Consider the following 19784-nt stretch of genomic DNA (forward strand, 5'->3'; position numbering starts at 1 on the left):
CCTGATTGAAGAATTATACGGCAATTCAAATGCATTTGGCTTGATTTTCCCGCTTTGGCTTGAGTTTTTAGACTTCTTAGCCTATAATTCCGGAATCGGAAGTTGTATACGGATGAAATTCAGTAGGGTCATATAGGGTTGTAAGACCTTTCATTTGAGCCTAAGCTTTTAAATATTGGATGAGCGGTCTTTGAGAAAATCGAGCGCATTTATTTAATTTATTTTGCACATTTTACCCCGTAACTCCGGAGCCGGAAGTCGGATCTGGATTAAATTCTACAACAACTTATAGAAATATAATTTGGATTAGAAATCTGTTTGGTGAACACTTAAGTACTAAGTTTGTCCCAACTATTTCTACCTCATTGGGCGAGCATTCCGGAACTCCGATATATATGGATCACCGGGATTAGAGTAATGTCAACGTAAAAATCTGCCATCAACTTCTACATAGTAATGTACTGAACAGCGCAATTCATTTGGGAATCATCACACCGCGATCAAAAGAGTGTTATCAAACCCATTGAGCTGAAGATACGAGTGTGCTAGATGCGTCTTCGATGGTACATATATCAATCAACGGGCTCGATTTTGTTGTTGTACCCAGTCGAAGCCTTATCATGACGTAGCTCTAGATCCTACTTAGTCCCAAGTGGGAGGGGGTTGAGCTGCTCGGGTGATTGAGAGATGATTGTGCTTTGATGGGCTTAGAAAAGTACATGTAAATAATACTGGAAGTTGAAAGTCATTAACCACCAGTCAATCGCAGCTTGTCGGAGCGTGAAGGTGGTGCAAAGTTAGCTGTTAAATGAGTAAAGCCGGTTGCCGGTTCGCACTTAGGCCATAGTTAAAAAGCGGTACGACGAAAAAAAAACACACACGAAGCGGAAGGTATAGGTGGCTGACGGAGAAATTATGTGATTGAAATATTTAATAGGGCTATTGTTGAGCAATTTGCCTACGATCGGTGTTGTTTGGCTTAAACTGTTCGAAGGAGGGAATTTTCAGTTCAGGAAAAGATTTTCGGCAGTTGCCCAGCTAGCCGTAACTGAGCGTGTGACCAAAGCGAACTGCGGAATAGCGGATTGATTGAAGGTGTTTTTCGAATGATTACAAATCACTAACATGCAGGTAATGGACGATAAAGTTTTATGTTAATTGCTGTAAAGTGCAACCAAAGAACGATAACAAAGTGCGAGAGTGTCAACTTGTTTGAGAGAACATTTTTGGATGTTCGACAGAGAAAAAAACCGAATTCGCTTAATGTTTGAACAAATGGTTTTTATTGTTTGATGTGTTCTGTAGTACAACAATGGTTAAAATTGCATATGAAGGTCAAGATCTAATTTTTTTTGTGAGATGAGTATTTGCGCGTTGAGTTTGTATATCAGCTATCATTCTCGGATAACTGTTTTGATAAATTAATGATCGTTCAAACCAATTAGATTGCCGTTCAATTGAAGGCGGCAAATTCCCGACGCAGTGTGTTTTTCGGTTGTCTGACATGAAAATGATCGAATACAAATGTAAAATCAATCAGCCAACATCCGATCAGATCAGATAAAGCCAACAAAGCTGTCCGTTCTTTTGTGAATACGCTGGAAGCAAGGTAGTGATGACATGTGATTACGCGATTATTTCGGCTTTTGTGTGTTGGGAGGTAATTGTTTCGAAGTGCTTAACAAGTACCTCAATATATACAGTCAAACGTAAAATTATTTGTACTCATAATAATTCATATGACCAGATATATTGTTATTCGTTTTAATTCGAAGGACAAACCTCAAGTTCTGAATGTAGTAAATTCAAAGTAAATTGTAAATTAAAGGAAATTGAAGCATGTGTAACCGCTTTTACAGTACTAAGAAAAAAAAAATTATAGGTTATAAAAGATATAAGAAGTTACGGTTTTTGTCTCCCGGGATGAGTAGATGTTTATTAGAGTGGTATTACTCTTGAATACGAAAAACAAAGCGACCTTGAAACGTCATTAATGACAAAGATGCTTTTTTAAGTTGCCTAGTAAAACTTCTCAATTGGTCTGATCTACACATGTTTTTAATATTCAAAAAAACATACATACATTCATACATACATTGCTGTATTCCTTTGTTCTGAAAATGTGAGCGTTTTATTTTATGATTATGCCTATATTTAATACAATTTATTTTTTCCATAAACTGATTTCTCAGTGATATTTGTACATGTGCATTTTTTCTGCTAAAATTCATTGAATTACGTTTCGACCTTTAAGTTCCTGTAGTCCATTCCATAAGTTGTGTTATGGAAAAAGCGCAATCTTACCACAAAGGCAGTAATAAAATCAACCAAAAAACAATTGTGAAACTCGTGAAAACTACTGCGTAATGTAACCAAGAAATAAGATGAAGTTTAAAAAAACATAACAATCTCAATTTTTAGTGAATAAGTTTCACGTTTTATTTTCAATACAACTGCTCTTAACACAAACATGGAACCTGTAAAATAATCTGCACATGAAAAATCGACAACGAATTGCATCTTTATGGTGAAACATGTATTTTTACGCCTGAAATTCTCAAGCGCCTTTGAATTAACGTGTTTTGATGATTTTACATCATTTTCTGCGAAGATAACAGTCTGCTATTTTTAATGAGGATCATCAAGATAGTGTTTAAAATATGTATATTCAAACATTCTTAAAATTTTCAGACAATTTTAATCAAAGTAATGTTTTATTGAACCTGAAATATCTCGAAATGAGTTTTTCTTGAATATTTTACAATATGGCATCGATGGTAACAGTGAGTTGCATAGAAAATGGTTCAGCAAAGTAATGATTTATATTATCAAAATAGCAGGAAACATTAACATGTTAATATTTCGGAAAGAAATGCTCTACGTTTTGTTTTATCAGTTCAAATCTTCTATGTAGTTGTATTAAACAACAATAGAGTATGTAGTCATTCATCTTAGCGGGCCCGACTTTTGTGATACGCACTGTAGGTAATATTTGGGTAAGCTCATGTGCTGGAGTTGCAAAAACAAGTTGTTCAAACGGTAATATATAACTATGAGAGTAACTATGATGAACTTAACCTTTCGTTCAATATCTTTAAAAAGTGATGTCAGGTTTGCTCATTTTTTTACGAGAATACAAATTATCTGATTGATTTTGGTTTTCATTGCGTATGTAATGCTGTATTTCTGCAACTTCTATGATAATATTCTCATGCCTGCGAGTTTTGCGTTGATTTCAAACAGATAAATCTTGCACTACCTTTTTGCAAGTTTTGAATTTTACAAAATTATTTTTCTAAAACTGAAGAAAACTGCACACACACTGATTTGTAGCAATTTCGACATATATTGTAGCCGATACAATTATAAAAGTCGTTTGTAAAATTTTTGATAAGTTGCACAATTGTTATAGTTACTCCCATTTTACATGACGATGTGAATTTTTTTTTGCAGAACTTCTATAACTGCTAGTAGAACATGAACAAGTTGGTGATTTGCTGCCTAATTGTTTTAGATGTACTTCAAGTTGTTCTACAGTGATTTTTCCGGTAGTATTATGAAACTTAACAGTGACAAGTTGCACAACCGATTTTAAGATATTTTAAAATCATTCTGAACATATTTAACATAAATTACAATTCTAAAACAATTGTAGAACATCTTGAAAGTTACGTTTGCTACTTGGGTAGGCTTAGTTGATGTATAAATCTATTTAGTTAGACATAATTAGTTGTAATAATGCAGATTTTGATTGCTTGATTTCTGTGCTAGTAATGTTATTGTAAAACCCAATGTACAAATACCAAATTAGAAAAACCGAAAATAGCTACGCTAATATACCACAGACTAACAGACAGGACACTCAAATTAGATTCTTCAATCATTTTAACGGTCATTTTGAATATTCCTTTATTTGGGACAGTACTCACATATGTCATGATGGCGCCACGTTACCCTATCAAAAACATCCTGTCTGTCATCTAGACTGTGTTTATTTTTTTCATTTACCAACAGAGTTGCCATTCATACAGAATTACCTGTAATGTATTGAGTTGTATACCTCCATGCGAATTTCATGCAGGGTACAGATTTAATACATATTGCCAAAACTATATACATAATTGTGCCTACTTCTCATCCTCCAACGCAATACAAAATCGAACCAATATTTACTTGCTTCTGGTCTGCCGCCACTTAATTTCGGGTGAAACTTCCAACACAATAAAAAATAGTCTAGATGAACAACGTTGAGTCAAATAAATGGTTACCTTCCAATATCGCGAAAAAGTTAAATATATTATCAACGTAATCCAAAAATTTATTGTGACGATTCATTTTCAAATATTTTGATGAAATCAGGCATCCCTGCAAGCAGCTGATCGGTGTTGACAAACGAGGGGAAACCAACTAGTAAAAAAACTTATACATATCACAAGGGGTGTACAGATAGTAAATAGTTCGCGCAGTACAATATAGGTGGAACTAGTGCATCACGAAAAATTATTTTTATAAGAATTTACACATACTGTCATGTCTGTTAGTCTGTGAATATACTTTCAAACACATTTATAGAAATATCCAACAAATTTCGATAATCGTTTTCATAAGTTGATGTGTTGTGAACCTGGATTCTGGACCTGGAACAGAATTTTGAACTTGGATCTCGGAACTGAATGCTGCACTGATTCTGGAACTGAGTATTAAGCTTGAAGCATCTGATCCTAGATGAAAATCTGGAATTAGACGACCATCTCGCGAATTATTTTAACTTTAAGTTAAAATTTGACAGCAGTTTTTCTTGGTCCAGTAGCGTCCTAGGTCCTAGCAACATTTGAAGGGGGCGGCAAAGTCATCTTTGGGAACTTTTTTTTTGCTCTCCGAAGATCTTTGCGGATTTCCGGATTTTTGTTTTTTGTTCACTAATCCAACGATGGGAGCGGCAAAACTCTTATTTTGCCCTGGGCGTCAAATTTCCTCGTTACGCCACTGTCTTGGTCGAGTAGCTAATTTAACTAATACTTCGGCTCATTTCAAAGTTTGACAGATGGAAAGTTATTTCAGTTTATTTTGTACTGCAAATAAGATGCTATGAAGTAGTATAATAATTGCAATAGCGAACGTAAGAAGAACTTCCAGATTAACTTTGTTTGACAATGCATTGGAATTGAGTACTTTCTTAAACTGAAAGTATAGAAAGAAATCACACAGAAGACATTTTTTCTATTGGTTTGAAATTAGAATTTTCTAGCCAGATTTTTTTCATTGTCGGAAAATAACTATCGAGTTGTCAAAAATAACCATACTTTCGAACAGGGTTATTTTTGACAATTACAAAATAACTGGTCGACTGTCAAATTTTAGCTAAAAGTTAAAATATTTCCCGAGACGATATTTGATGCGTCTCGAAGACAACAAATTTGTGTTGAATGGCTTCGATGCGATTGATGTCAACTTGATAGTGAGGTGACCACACCACTACTGAGTATTCTAACGTAGTACGAATCAGCGCAGCAATTTTAGGCAATGTTTGTTAGAGAAATTTTTAGTTACACAAATGATGAAGCCTAGAAGCTTCGAGGCTTGGGAGATTATATATTCTATGTGATTTTTAAAATTCAGCTTGGTGTCTAAAATAACGTCTAAGTCTTTGATAACGGAACTATTTGAGAGAAGTTATAATCATACGATATCAATGAATGTTTGCAAGTATATGACATAACTTTACAGAAAAGTTCAAATCGTTGAGATAGAGTAAAAATATGAACGGTCCTAAATGGCTGCCCTGAGGAACTCCAAAGTGCACAGTAAAGTATGCTATTATACAATCACCAATTTTCACGGACTTTGCACGGTTGGTAAGATATGATTGCAGACAATTCAAAAATGGGCCATTTGATGGTTAATTTTATCGAAAACTGCTGAGAAATCTGTATAGATGGCATCTAATTGCTGACGGGATTCTAACGAACGGATAATGAATGACGTATATGATATTAGATTCGTGGAAGTTGATCGATTGGGCATAAAACCATGCTCAGGTTTTAAATATGTAATTACAACAGTTATGAGTAAGAAAATCCAGTACTATAACTTCGAATAATTTAGACACTGCACATAAAGACTCCTCGGTAGTTACGGACGTCGGTTTTATTTCCTCTGTTGAACACTAGGAATATATATGATTCCTCCCATGACTCTGGGAACGTGCCTGAGTTCAAGGAGATGTTAAATAGTATTGATATCGGAAGCGGAAGGCTAGTTGAGCAATTCGTCAGAACAATCGTTGGGATGCCATCGGGCCGAGCATACGATGTTAAATTCAATTTATAAAATGCAGAACTAATCATGTCTGTTGTAATAGATGGATGAGATCCAACCGAAGAACGGCTTGGAACGTTGTTCGCAGCATTGGGAATCTGTTTACTGCATGAAATCTCATTGAAGAAGACACTACTAAAGTACCTGCAAACCAGTTCAGTGCTATCGCATAATGCTTGTGATTACTTGAGAGGTGATACGTGCATACATTGTATCCATATCTTGAAAATTCACCTCTTCTTCTGATTTGCATCTGCTATCATTCTGATTTGCATCAAACTATAAAATCAAAGAAATGAAGACGAATCAGTCGAACTATCAGGAATTAGTTTTCGCTTATATTGGCTCAAATTAACTGGACAAACTATTCGGCAATTCTAATCACAACGAAAATGACATCAGAAGTAGCATACTCAGTAGTAACAAAGTGAGAAATCATGTTACTATCGGACAAGTGAAATTCAACCTTGAAACAGTAGCGGGCAGGTAGCTGCTTCAATTATGCTGATGTTGAAAGTTCCTAAACTGCAAGCACACTTCGCTTCGCTCGATAGAATGCTTTATCTAAAAAGTATGATTGATATTGGGTTCGTAATTATTACGAACAATGTGGGTATTGTTCAGAGTTTGTTGATAATGCAAACACGGCGGCTGATCAATGTAGAGACTCATCTAAATGATATTCGCAGCTGTACTGTAGCTATGGTGTATAGGATAATGGTACCCATGTTCATCTTAGTTTGCGTGTATATTGTCCATAACTAAACTTATGTAAAGTGTTTGATTAATTTAAACACGTTAAGCAGAGTGGAGATGTAAACAATTATCAACACACTTTTTTCAAACCGGCATGAAGTACGCTGGTATCTAAACAGTTCGAGCGCGTCAAACAGATTCACACCTGTAACGATAGTCAGAATCATTTGATCTGTCACTGGACATCGCAAACCTTGTACAATTAGGAATAAATCGATTCACTCATAAACAAATTAATAAACATATAATCTTTTCCGTTTCTTCTTTTGACAGTTCTTGTGGCGTGTTTTGCCTTCATTGCTTTGCGTACTACCGATCACGTGTGCCATACCCCAGGTGGTGGTGAAAAGTGACGTCATACCCGAAGAAGAGATCGTCGCCATATTGCAACAGTATGACACTGAAGTGCACGAGTACTGCAATCGCCAAGTGCAGGCCAACTGGAATGTAGCTACCGATACGGAGAATGTAGAGTTCCAGAACGAACAGGTAGGCTTCCTTAGATATTGGTATGATATATTTTTGGGCATATTTTTCGTGATTATTTTATTTTTAACAGTATTCAGCAGAAAAAGCTTTGTATTCTTATTAGTACCTTTAAGAACCTAAAATCGCCAAAAGAACTATTTTTGCCTTTCTCATATACAAAGGCTATGCAATCACTGTGAAAACCGCCTTTGAACCGAGACCGGGAAGACCAGGGATTATTCAACTCGGTTCGTCGCGTAAGCAAAATGTCTGTGTATATGTTACAATAATATGCGCTCGATGGAACGATTTCCACAAACTTAGATTCAAATGGAATGCTTCTTGGTTCCATAGTCTGCTATTGAATGTTATCCGAATCGAACTTCCGGTTCGTACGTAGCTGGGTGAAATATGTAAAAAAAAACAAAAATAAGTGCTCTCGATTTTCTCGTAGCCCGATGGACCAATTTTCACAGGCTAAAGTTCAAATGATCTTTATAAGCGTATAGAACCCTATTATATTTCGTTCGTATACGACTTCCGGTTTCGGAATTACAAGCTGATAAGTATAAAAATTTCAATTTCAAGAGTATATTTTTACACGTGACTCTGAAAATCCGAGCAAAATACTTCCAAGTAGCCGTATAATCCGTCAATTAGGCAAGTCTGGTTAGTTGATGACCAAAAACATTGATCTTCCAGTATACCAGATAATCGTTTCCGGTTCCGGATGTACTCCAATTTCTTTGAAACGGCTGGACCACAATTTCCACAAATATAAATTCAAATGTAAAGTATTATTTTCCCATAAGTTGGTGTGGAATTTTGTTCGGATCTGGCCTCCGATTCCGGAGTGTAAGAAATTGCAAGCCGTCAATTAGAGTGATAATGGAATACACAGTTTTTTTTTCTAAATATGGCTCATAGCTATTTAAATTTATGGATTGTAAGAATACTAATATGTTAGCTTGTGGCCAAGTGACCCATTTTTAGTTATATCGGTTACCAGCTCCCGGTTCTGAAAGTACCGGAAATAGTGGTCAAAAAATCAAAAACAGAACTCTCTTAATTTTCTTATAAGGGTCTGGGTCATTTTTCACAAATTAAGACTCAAATGAAAAGTTTTACGGTCTATTGACTTCAGTTCAGTAGTCCAAGGGACTATGAAACCTTTTTCTCTGAACGACAAGAATGCAAAAATCTGATGAAAATACTGAGTGTAAAACCTGGACACGGGTTTTGCAATGCACGAATAGTTTAAGAACATATTTTTTGCAAGAACCAGACAAAAAAAACAACTTGGAATGCAAACATTGGACCAAAGCTGCTTTTATTCGATTCAACTGCCGCTACGGACGAAGCATGGTTTGCTTGTTTGTAATAGGCGGCCAGATCCATACTGCGCTCCACAGCGACAGACGGCAGAAAAACTTCGAAGGCAAGAGCCGGATAAAAACATTTATTTCGGAAGAACTGGTTATATTTTTTTTTCGCAAAAAATATGTTGTTAAACGATTCTTTCCCTCCAACATACTTAAACGGATTTTTCAAACTGAGTTGGACCTATTTAACTCCGCAACGTATCGAGTTCTCTCTAACATTCATGTCTTTTTTTTGTTTGCTGCAATTAAAGGGCGATCTAACGTTGTGTTTCACAGCAAGTAGCTTGTAAAATCATTTATAACTTATTTACAACGTCATTTGTTCAAGTGAAGGGTTAATTTTAGTGCGAATAAAATCGTTTTCCACCTCTGTTATTTTTGCAGCACCCAAGATTCTGTTTTAAACGATGAAAATTTTAAGTTCCAATTTTAGCATTGGAGAAAATGTTATGTTGATTATTTTCAAATGATTTTATTTGTCGTGTACGTCACGAAATGTTACTTGAAGGACCGTACAGATGCGCAAACCGAACCAAATATTCAAGATTATGATGAGAAATAGTGTTTCACCGATTTATTCCTCTAGCGTTCAAACAAAGACATCATATTAACAAGATATCCAGCTCTCACATTTCCCGAACAAATCTTTGGTAACATCCTTTTTTGTGAGCATGGCGCCCTCAGGCGAGGCCGCATCGTACATAGAAGTAGGGGAGAGAAATGTCAAATTCGTACGCGCCAAAATAGCAGCACTGCGCACCCATACAATTGACATGACATGTTGAATGAGACGCCGTGCGATGGCATTGCTGTACTGAAGATTGATTTCGCTCCAAGCTGGGTCTGGTTAAAAATAACCTAAACCGACCCGAAATAAAATCCGGATCTCGATATTTGTCTACATATCTTCTTATAAAATCAAAACTGATTACAAGAAATAAAAGAAAATTAATTTTCCTACATTTTCAAATGAACACTTCTTGTAACAGGAATTATATGAGTTCACCATAAGAGCCTGTGTAAAATTCAATTATCATCCTAAGACAGGTTCACATAATGACAATTAGATGGCGCGACAGGTAGAATTAGTTTTGCGTTAAATTACCAGCGGCCCTCACACGATTGGAAAATTGTTGCAATTGGAACAACTGAATTGTAGAGGCGCTGCTTGTTTAGAGATGATACTTTCAGCAAGAGCTGTCAAATCGGTGGGAAAACTTTTAATTACTACACCTTTTCAGCGATTTCTTATAAAAATGGGCAAATTTATTTGAAAAATCATAGTAGAAGTTGAAGAAAAAGTTTTTACTCTGAGGTGGTAATGTTGATCTTAATCCATTGTGCGAAATCTACCGTTTATTCAGAATGGAGCATTAAACTTGGTTTGATACAATTTTCAAATGCCTGGAAATAACAAATAAAGTATCCAAAATAAATAGTACTCGATCGCTATACATTCTAGTACTCGAGAAATCAACATTACACTGGTTTCGGTTTAAAAAATGTTAATCTGATAAAACCTAACCTTACCCAATTTCACACATTTCTGAAGATTTTTCATGTTTAATCGAAGTTTGCCCTAAAAAGAGTAGTAGTAATCACTTTGAAATCGATTTTCTTCTACTCCGAGTGTACTTTTTTTGCTGATATCTATTTGTACTATTGAATAAACGATAAAAATGGTGCAAATCACTACTGCCGATATGAAAATTTTCGAAAGAATCCTCCCTTTCTTGGTTCCATTTTTCATTGGCAGGTGTCGCTACCGGTAATTCAGCTTTGCGACAATGTGCCAATCATTAAAAGTGTCATTAATGAAAAGTAATTTCATTTTTAATGAACGTGTAATGGCAGTAATGATGAATTCTAGCGAGATGGACCGTAAGCGGTCTCAGCTGTCAAAAAGACATAGCAAAGAAAAAAAAATGATGAATTCTCCATACAAGTTTGGAATATCATTACTTTAGTAATCATTAAAAATGATATTTATAATTCTCGTGTAAGGGCCGCTAATGGAGCCCTGTCCGCTGTGACTGAAATTAAATGAACTGTCGAGTTTTGCATCGCTTGCATCGGTATTGTTTTAGTGTTTGTATGACCAACAATAAACTGGTTCAATTGGAAGTATATTATGCAAAGAAATACGCATTTTTTTTGTCGTACCAGACCTAAATAACATTTGCTCGAGACCAGATGCTGCTTTGAACATGAGTACCAGACTTCTATGGGTTTCACACTTTCCACAGCTAACATACCAAATGATCAGCAGATCCTCCTGGATTAGTTACTCAATTTTGACCAAGTTTAGTCACACCCGACCTGGTGCCATTCGACGGCTTTGCCAAACACTGGCATTTTACTTTACACTCAATAACAATTATAGAATAAGCCTGATAGATTTATTTAAAAAAGTAGTATCTTCATCACTAATAAACTTCTTCTCTATGTTTTTCTAAGAACGAGGCCAGTTTGGCGTATGCGAAGTTTCGGAATGACTACTACGAACTATATTTCAAGACAGCCATGGTGGAGAATTATCAGAATGAAAGTGTACGAAAACAGCTGGTTCTGTTGAAGGATCGTGGCATAGCCGCATTACCGGTGGTAACACTGGAGGATTTCAACAAGGTTATGCGAAGGATGGATTCCACCTATCAGTTGGCAGAGATTTGCCCATACAGCAATCAGAACTGCAGTGCCGAGGATTCAAAGTGGACACTGACACCGGAGATGGAGGAGGTAATGGCAAATTCGAATGACTATGAGGAACTGCTTTATGTCTGGAGTCGATGGCGCGAAGAATCGGGCAAGAAAATTCGAACAGATTACAAGCAGTACGTTGACTACGTGAACGAAGCAGCTACACTGAATGGTTACAGTGACCATGGTGAAATGTGGCGAGCACGGTATGATAATCCCGATCTTCGGGGAACGTTAGAACGCTTATGGACGGAGGTAGAGCCTTTGTATGATGAATTACACACCTACGTGAGGTATAAGTTATTGGAGCACTACGGTAAGTGTTGACTAACACAACATGTTGGCAAGCGTTACTTAACCTTTTTAATTTTTTCTTTCGACTAGGCGACAAGATGGATCGCGATAATAAAATGATTCCAGCGCACGTGCTTGGAAATATGTGGGGTGAAACCTGGATTCACTTGTACGATCGTATTAAACCATTTCCAGACGCTAGCACGGTAGACATAACATCTGAAATGAAAGAAATGGGATTTAGTGCGCGGAAAATATTCGAACTGTCGGACGAGTTCTATCAGAGTTTGGGATTACCCAGCAGTGCTATGAGTTATGGTCCAAAAGCTGTCATTGAGAAACCTGCGCAGAAAATAGTGTGTCATCCATCAGCTTGGGACTTTTGTGATGGCGAAGATTTTCGCATTAAAATGTGTACTAATGTAAATAAGGAAGATTTCGTAACAATCCACCACGAGATGGGTCATGTAATGTACTACATTCTATATAGGGATCAACCACAATTGTTCAAAACTGGTGCAACGCCGGCATTCCACGAGGCAGTTGGTGACACCATTGCACTATCCGTTTCGACTCCCAAGCATTTGCAGAAAATTGGACTTCTGACCGGCTACACGGACAGTGAAGCCGATAACATCAACGCTTTGTTTGAAGCTGCTTTGGAGAGGATAGCGTTTCTTCCGTTTGGATATCTGGTAGATCAGTGGCGTTGGGATGTATTCAGTGGAGCAATCAATGAGAGCGATTGGAACAGACATTGGTGGACTTTGCGGGAGAAATACCAAAAAGTGTATGCTCCTGTGGCACGCACCGAGGAAGACTTTGATCCGGGTGCGAAATATCACATTCCGGGCAACGCCCAGTTCATCGCGTATTTCCTAGCATACGTATTGGAGTTCCAGTTCTACCGGTCACTTTGCATCGAGTCGGAACAGTACGATCCGAATAATAGTACATCTAGTCCATTGAACAAGTGTGATTTCTACAACAGTCGAGCCGCGGGAGACAAATTAAGGGAAGGTCTATCGCTGGGTTACAGTGAAGATTGGCGGTCTACACTGGAGAAGTTGACCGGAGAACGGGAGATTAGTGCACAAGCTTTACATGAATATTTTGCACCTCTGCAGACGTTTTTAATTGAACAGAACAAAAAGTTTAAGAACGCAGAAATGGAAGCTATTATTGAAAGGTACAACGAACAGTACTCTGTTGCCTGCAATCGTCAGGTGAAGGCGCAGTTCGCGATGCAGGTGGATGTGGGAAACACTACATTACAACAAGAGCTGGCACAAATACTCAAAGAAAATACTCAATTCGTTCTGGAAAACTTCAACAAATACTTTGCTGACGTTGATATTTCATACTATGAAAAGCCGATAATTCGGCGTCAGCTTGAATATTTGACGCAGATTTCTGTGAATCGCCTTTCATCTGACGACTTCAATGCGGTAGGTTTTAGCTTTATTTAGAAGAAAAACGCAGACTAAAATCTACTTTTTTCTTTTCTTTAAGCTTAATAGTGCTCTCGGAAGAATGCAAAGTATCTACAGTAGTACTTTGATCTGTCCCTACGACCAACAGAACTGTACCAGCGGTACAATGTGTTGGATTAACAGAGCGTGGATATAATAAAAACACGTCCTACGTGACTGACTAACAAACTTATAATGGTTATTTATTTCTGCATTGTATTATGTACAGCGGTTAGTGTAATTGTGTGTGTGACAGAGTGTGAGGAAACTGTGTAATACACCGATGTAAAACGATCCTGTCTTTGTTGTGAAAGATGCATATTGAGAATCTAACACTCCTCCTCAACGAAGACGGTATCGGTAATGGGTTTGATCCCCATCGCGTTTCGATGTCTCTCTAATTTGACCCGCTCTAGAGGCTTGGTCATAATGTCCGCTTGCATTTCGGATGTCGGGATGTACTTGACATTGATCATCTCACGTTGTACCAAGTCTTTAGCGAATGCGTGTTTGGTATCGATGTGTTTCGATCGCTTTCCAATGCGATCCGACTTCGCCAGTTTGATGCAGGACTGGTTGTCTTCCCACACAGCGATTGGCAAAGGATGTGCTTCGTTAGTATCCTTTGATAGCTTTAGATGCCATAGAAGTTCTTGACATGCTTCTGCCAAGGCGATGAACTCTGCTTCTGTCGATGAAAGCGCAACGCACGATTGCTTGCGCGTACCCCAGTTCACCAATCCGCCGCCGTACTTGATTAGGAAACCAGAGTTTGATTTTCTGTCTCCTTCGTCGCTGGCCCAATCGGCATCTACAAAACATTCAAGGTTTCCGCTTCCGGGGCCTAGGTGCAGTCTCAAATCCTTTGTGCCGTTGAGGTATCTCAAGACACGTTTCGCTTCCGTCCAGTCACGGTTCGTCGGTTTGGAAACTTTCCTCCCGAGTAGTGAAGTGCTAACGCAGATGTCTGGTCGAGTATTGACCGCAACGTATAACAAACTTCCAACCAAGCTACTATAGGAAATGTTGTTAGGTAGCTCCTCCTCCTCCTCCTTTTGTTTAGCGTATGCCGGGTCAAGGGGAATTTTCGATGTCTTCGCGTGTTCATGTCCGAATCTGGTCACGAGCTTCTCTATGTAATTTTTCTGGCTCAGTGTGTAGTGGTCGCCTACTTTTTCCACTTGAATGCCGAGGAACTGCCGCAGCTCACCAAGACTGGATAGCTTGAAGTGTTTCTGTAGCACGCAACGGATTTCCTGGAACTCGCACTCCGAATGGCAGAAGACGACAATATCGTCGACGTAAATTAAGATGAATGTCGACTTTCCGTTTCGCTTGCGCACGTACATGCAGGAGTCCGCTTCGGCTGATTTAAACTGCATCTGTTGAAGCACGCCGTCTATCTTTTTGTTCCAGACTCGCGCCGACTGTTTAAGACCATATATACTGCGTCTAAGGCGGCAAACAAGTCCGTTATCCGTGGCGAACCCCGGTGGCTGTTTCATATATATGTCTTCGTTAAGTTCTGCGTACAGGTATGCCGTTTTGATGTCGAGGTGCTTAACCATCATACCTTCTCTGCTCGCGATCGTCAGCATAGTTCGAAGGGTTGGCTGTCTAACTACGGGGGCAAACACCTCGTCGAAGTCACTGCCATATTGTTGTGAGAACCCTTGCGCCACAAGCCTGGCTTTATATCGTACTTCCATTCCGTTTTCATTTTTCTTTTTCTTAAAGATCCATTTGCATCCGATGACCTTTTTGCCTGGAGGGGGTTGAACTAAATCCCACGTTTGGTGTTCGTTAAGCGAGGTCATCTCATCTTTCATCGCTTCTTGCCAGTATAACTTGTCGGGGCTGTTAATCGCTTCGTTGTAGTTCTTAGGCTCATCGATACTGTGCGTCGTTGCTCTGGTAACGTCGGCGTATCTTGCAGGAGGTTTTCCTTTATTTGAACGCTCGGAACATCTTGTTGGTTGTTCGGCTTCCTCTCCTTCTATGGAATCGTCATCGCTGAATCCATGAAAACTGTCCTCTGAACTATCTGTTACAATATCGTCGAGATCTTCCTCCGGGTCTGCGTGTTCGACGTTTACCGGGTCTGCGACTTTATTGTTCGTCTGATGAAGTTCGAATTCGACCGTATCGCTGTCCTCATTGCTAAATGTATTTTTTCTGTTCCGGACTGTAGGAGTTTCTTCTACGAATCTTGCATCGCGACTTATAATGATTTTCCTCGTTGTCCGGTCTAGGAACCTGTAGGCCTTGTGCTCTGAAGAATAGCCGACGAACGTTAATTTTTGGGATGTTTCGCTGAGCTTCTTGCGCTTTTGTTTCGGTATGTGCACCCATGCGTTGCTGCCGAAGATTCTCAGATGACTAACATTCGGTTTCACGTTGAACCACAGTTCATAAGGGGTAACACTCACGGATTTGGACGGTAACATGTTCTGGAGATACACTGCTGTGTTTAAAGCCTCCGCCCAATAGCACTCCGGCAGGTTCGCATCAAATAGCAAGCATCTTACCATCTCTACTAGGTAGCGATTGCGACGTTCCGCTACACCGTTCTGTTGTGGACTATAACCCGCTGTGAATTGAGCACTAATGCCGAGTCGTTTGTAGAAACGTCGCAAATGTTTGCTGGAGTATTCGCCTCCTTGATCCGAGCGCACGATTTTCGGGTAGTGACCAAATTGATTCTTCGCGTATGCGACGTACTCTTCCATCTTGTCGGCTACTTCTGACTTTTCCTTCAGCAGGTATACGGTACAAAAACGGGAGAAATCGTCGATTACTGTCATAAAATAGCGATATCCGCTCACTGAAGGGACTTCCACTGGACCGCACACATCTGTGTGAACTATATCCAAGGGGGCCGCAGTACGTGATTTCGATTCCTTAGAAAATGGAATGCGTGTGCTCTTACCCTTTAGACAGCATTCACAGGAATCATCGATGTCGCACTCGGCTATCGCGAGTCCGTTCACTAGGTTGCGCTTCTCCAGATTCCTAATAGCATTCGGCTCCCGATGGCCAAACCTCTTATGCCAAATGTGTCTACAATCCTTACTGTGATGATTCTTTGTGAGGAGAACGGTTTCGTCGGGACGTTTTAACTGGTACAATCCTTGCTTAAGATTTGCCACCGCAACTGTCTCGGTATTACGCTTAATTTGGCAACCGTTGGTACTGAAAACTACTACTGCTTGCTTTTCGATGAGCGCTGATACCGACAGCAAATTCATCGCTAGTGTGGGAATGTACAATGCCGAGCTTAGGAGTATCTTTCTGCGGTTACCGTTTTCGTCGCAGCACTCAATTTCTCCGCGGCCTTCACCTTTGACTTCGGCCACTTTCCCGTCTGCTAATTTGACGGATTTCACGTCACTGGGGCGCAGCTCAATGAAAAAATCTCGATCCGCGACGGTGTGGCTCGTAGCGCCAGAGTCAATAATCCAGCTTTTGCTCATGTTGTCGCTTCTGGTGACACAGGTCACGAATGTGAACGAGACACTGTTTGTTTGTTTTTTCTTTGTAAGCTGTGCTTGAACATTACCTTGTTTTTCTGCCTCTCGAATGAACTGCCGGCAAAACTTTTGTTTATGCCCCGGCTGCTTGCAGAAATGACAGATGATTTTCTTCTTTCTGCCTTCCTCCTTAACCTTCAGCACTGCGTCCATTTGAGTGCCCTGGCGCTTGGAAGCTTCATCCAAAAGCTTCCGCTTCACCAGCTCCAATGTTAAATCAGCTTCGGCCCGGCTCTCAAGGGCGGTTGTTAAAGCGTCGAACGAGTTTGGCAAGCTGCGCAGAATCATTGCGACGGTAAGGTTTTCTGCCAGCTCTTGTCCAGCGTTTGCGAGTCTTGAAAAAAGATCCTCCATGGCAAACAAGTGTTCCTCCATATTTTCCCCTTCCGAGTAGCGTTTATCGCAAATGCGTTTCAGAAGGGAGACTTTCGAGGTTAGGCTTGTTTTCTCGTGGTGGTTTTTCAGAGCGAGCCAGGTTGCTCTTGCGGTTCCTACGGCGCGAATCAAGCTATGCTGATTATCATCAATCAGGAGCCCGATAGTTGCTCTCGCCTTAGCGTCTCCTGCGTTCCAAACGGCGGCATCTTCGTTATCCGGCTTGACTCCTGGCTCGACGAATCGCCATAGTTCCTCGCGGATAAGAAGCAGTTCGACTTTGAAACGCCAGCTTGGGTAGTTGCTATTGTTTAATTTTTGGATGCTAAAACGGGATCCATCCATTTTATTACGATTTACTTTATTTTATATGCAGGCCCATAACCTGTTGGATTAACAGAGCGTGGATATAATAAAAACACGTCCTACGTGACTGACTAACAAACTTATAATGGTTATTTATTTCTGCATTGTATTATGTACAGCGGTTAGTGTAATTGTGTGTGTGACAGAGTGTGAGGAAACTGTGTAATACACCGATGTAAAACGATCCTGTCTTTGTTGTGAAAGATGCATATTGAGAATCTAACACAATGAGCTTGGATCCTGATTTATACGGTGTGATGGCAGATTCTCTAGATTACGATGAACTGCTGTACGTGTGGAAAGAATGGCGAGAGAAGACAGGACGTTTCATGAAGAATGACTACGCTCAGTACGTACACTTGATGAACAAAGCGGCAGGAATCGCTGGATTTGATGACATGGGAGACCTTTGGAAACAGGCTTTCGAACAGGATGGATTCGTGGACTCGATGAAACGCTTATGGGTTGAACTGAAACCATTTTATGACGAGTTGCATAAATATGTTCGTCGTAAGTTGTTAACGTTATACGAGGACAAAATGGACAAAAGCAATCCAAACATACCAGCACATTTGTTGGGAAATATGTGGGCTCAATCCTGGGTCAATCTGTATGAACGCATAAAACCGTTCGAGAACGCTTCTGACCTGGACATTACCAAGGCATTAGTCGCAAAGAATTACACCATCAAGCAGTTGTTTGAAATATCCAATGATTTCTACGTCGGTTTGGGACTTCCTGACAATAGTATGAGTTACGATGAAGCTCGTGGAGCTTTGATTGAGAAACCATCGGATCGAACTGTGACTTGTCATGCTTCTGCGTGGGATTTCTGCGATCGGCAAGATTTTCGCATCAAAATGTGCACTCGGATGAATATGGAGGACTTTGTTACCATACACCACGAGATGGGTCACATCAATTATTACATACTGTACAAAGACCAACCGGTTGCCTTGAGAGCCGGAGCTAACCCAGGATTCCACGAAGCTGTTGGAGATACCATTGCCCTATCAGTAGCGACGCCTAAACATTTCAACAAAATTGGATTGTTGGAAGAATACACGGATAGTTACGAGAACGATATCAATGCCCTATTCCAGAAGGCTTTGGATCGAGTTGCATTTCTGCCTTTTGGCCTTCTGATCGATATGTGGCGATGGGAAGTATTCTCCGGGAAGGTAGAATTCTCCGATTGGAACAAGCGGTGGTGGGAGTTGAGAGAGGAATATCAGAAGATTTCGGCCCCGCTGGATCGAGATTTGGATGCTTTCGATCCGGGATCAAAATATCATATTCCATTCGATAGCCAGTACATTTCGTAAGTAGTTAATTCTGGTACCTGGATAAAATTCAAATTTGAACATTTTCGTAGATACTTCATTGCTCACATTCTTGACATGCAGTTGCACAAAACGCTCTGTCAAGTGGCCGGTGAATATGAACCCAATAACTCGAACAAACCTCTGCATAAATGTGACATTGATGGTTCCACAGCGGCAGGTGATCACATCCGAGTTGGATTGTCTTTGGGTCGCTCAGTGCATTGGACCGAAGCACTTCGAGAAATGACCGGCGAAACCGAATTGAAGACCGATGCTTTGCTGGAGTATTACAGGCCGTTACATGAGTTTCTGAAGGAAGAGAACGCAAAGGCAGATCATGACTCTGGTGCCACAGCAGCATTGTCTCTGGTTCTGATCGCAGCAATGAGTGGATTACACATTTTGAGGTTATTGTTAATAGATACGTGGATGCATTTGCTTCTATAGGAATTGCAAATAAATGGTTGTATTCCATTGACATTCAGTTATTTGGTGGAAGCCGAACATTGTTCAAAATTAAAAATGTCATGACGATTGTTCAAGTGTCTCTTGCGTTTAATGTTTGTCTTGTGCACAAGATGAAAACTTTCACTCATTTTTTGTCATTGTATTTTGTATTAGACTTTATTATTTTGTTACACTGCAGCTTTGATGGTGCTGATTAAGGTAGGTCTTATTGAGTCAGAGGAGTTCATCGTTCCTACTGGAATGAATGAATCATTTTTGCTTATACCTTAAAAGGTTTTAGCATATTGTTTGGCATCCCTTATGGGGTGCCGAATTTACTTCTACTCATAC

The 19784-nt window shown here is 39.6% G+C and overlaps 1 protein-coding gene across 2 annotated transcripts; it reads left to right on the top strand.

The window, feature by feature from the left end:
• The first annotated feature begins 731 nt into the window (after positions 1 to 731).
• LOC131436249 (angiotensin-converting enzyme-like) lies at positions 732 to 19464 on the top strand. 2 transcript variants are annotated; one of them, XM_058604883.1, is made up of 7 exons: positions 732 to 1131; positions 7348 to 7563; positions 11382 to 11940; positions 12009 to 13366; positions 13431 to 13514; positions 17886 to 18982; positions 19037 to 19464. In XM_058604883.1, exons 1-7 carry the CDS (start codon positions 1126 to 1128, stop codon positions 19431 to 19433), a joined length of 3717 nt encoding a protein of 1238 aa, XP_058460866.1. In that variant the 5' UTR covers positions 732 to 1125; the 3' UTR covers positions 19434 to 19464. The 2 variants fall into 2 exon arrangements, with proteins under 2 accessions (XP_058460866.1, XP_058460858.1); XM_058604875.1 differs by lacking the exon at positions 732 to 1131 and adding an exon at positions 1193 to 1660.
• The last annotated feature ends 320 nt before the right edge of the window (positions 19465 to 19784 follow it).

Source organism: Malaya genurostris, chromosome 1 (assembly GCF_030247185.1).
Source record: "Malaya genurostris strain Urasoe2022 chromosome 1, Malgen_1.1, whole genome shotgun sequence".
NCBI lineage: Eukaryota > Metazoa > Arthropoda > Insecta > Diptera > Culicidae > Malaya > Malaya genurostris.

Coding starts and splice junctions, on each gene's coding strand:
- LOC131436249 (XM_058604875.1), top strand. CDS start 1,616: ATGACATGTGATTACGCGATTATTTCGGCTTTTGTGTGTTGGGAG. Junction 1,661..7,347: donor CGGCTTTTGTGTGTTGGGAG/GTAATTGTTTCG, acceptor TTCTTTTGACAG/TTCTTGTGGCGTGTTTTGCC. Junction 7,564..11,381: donor TAGAGTTCCAGAACGAACAG/GTAGGCTTCCTT, acceptor TGTTTTTCTAAG/AACGAGGCCAGTTTGGCGTA.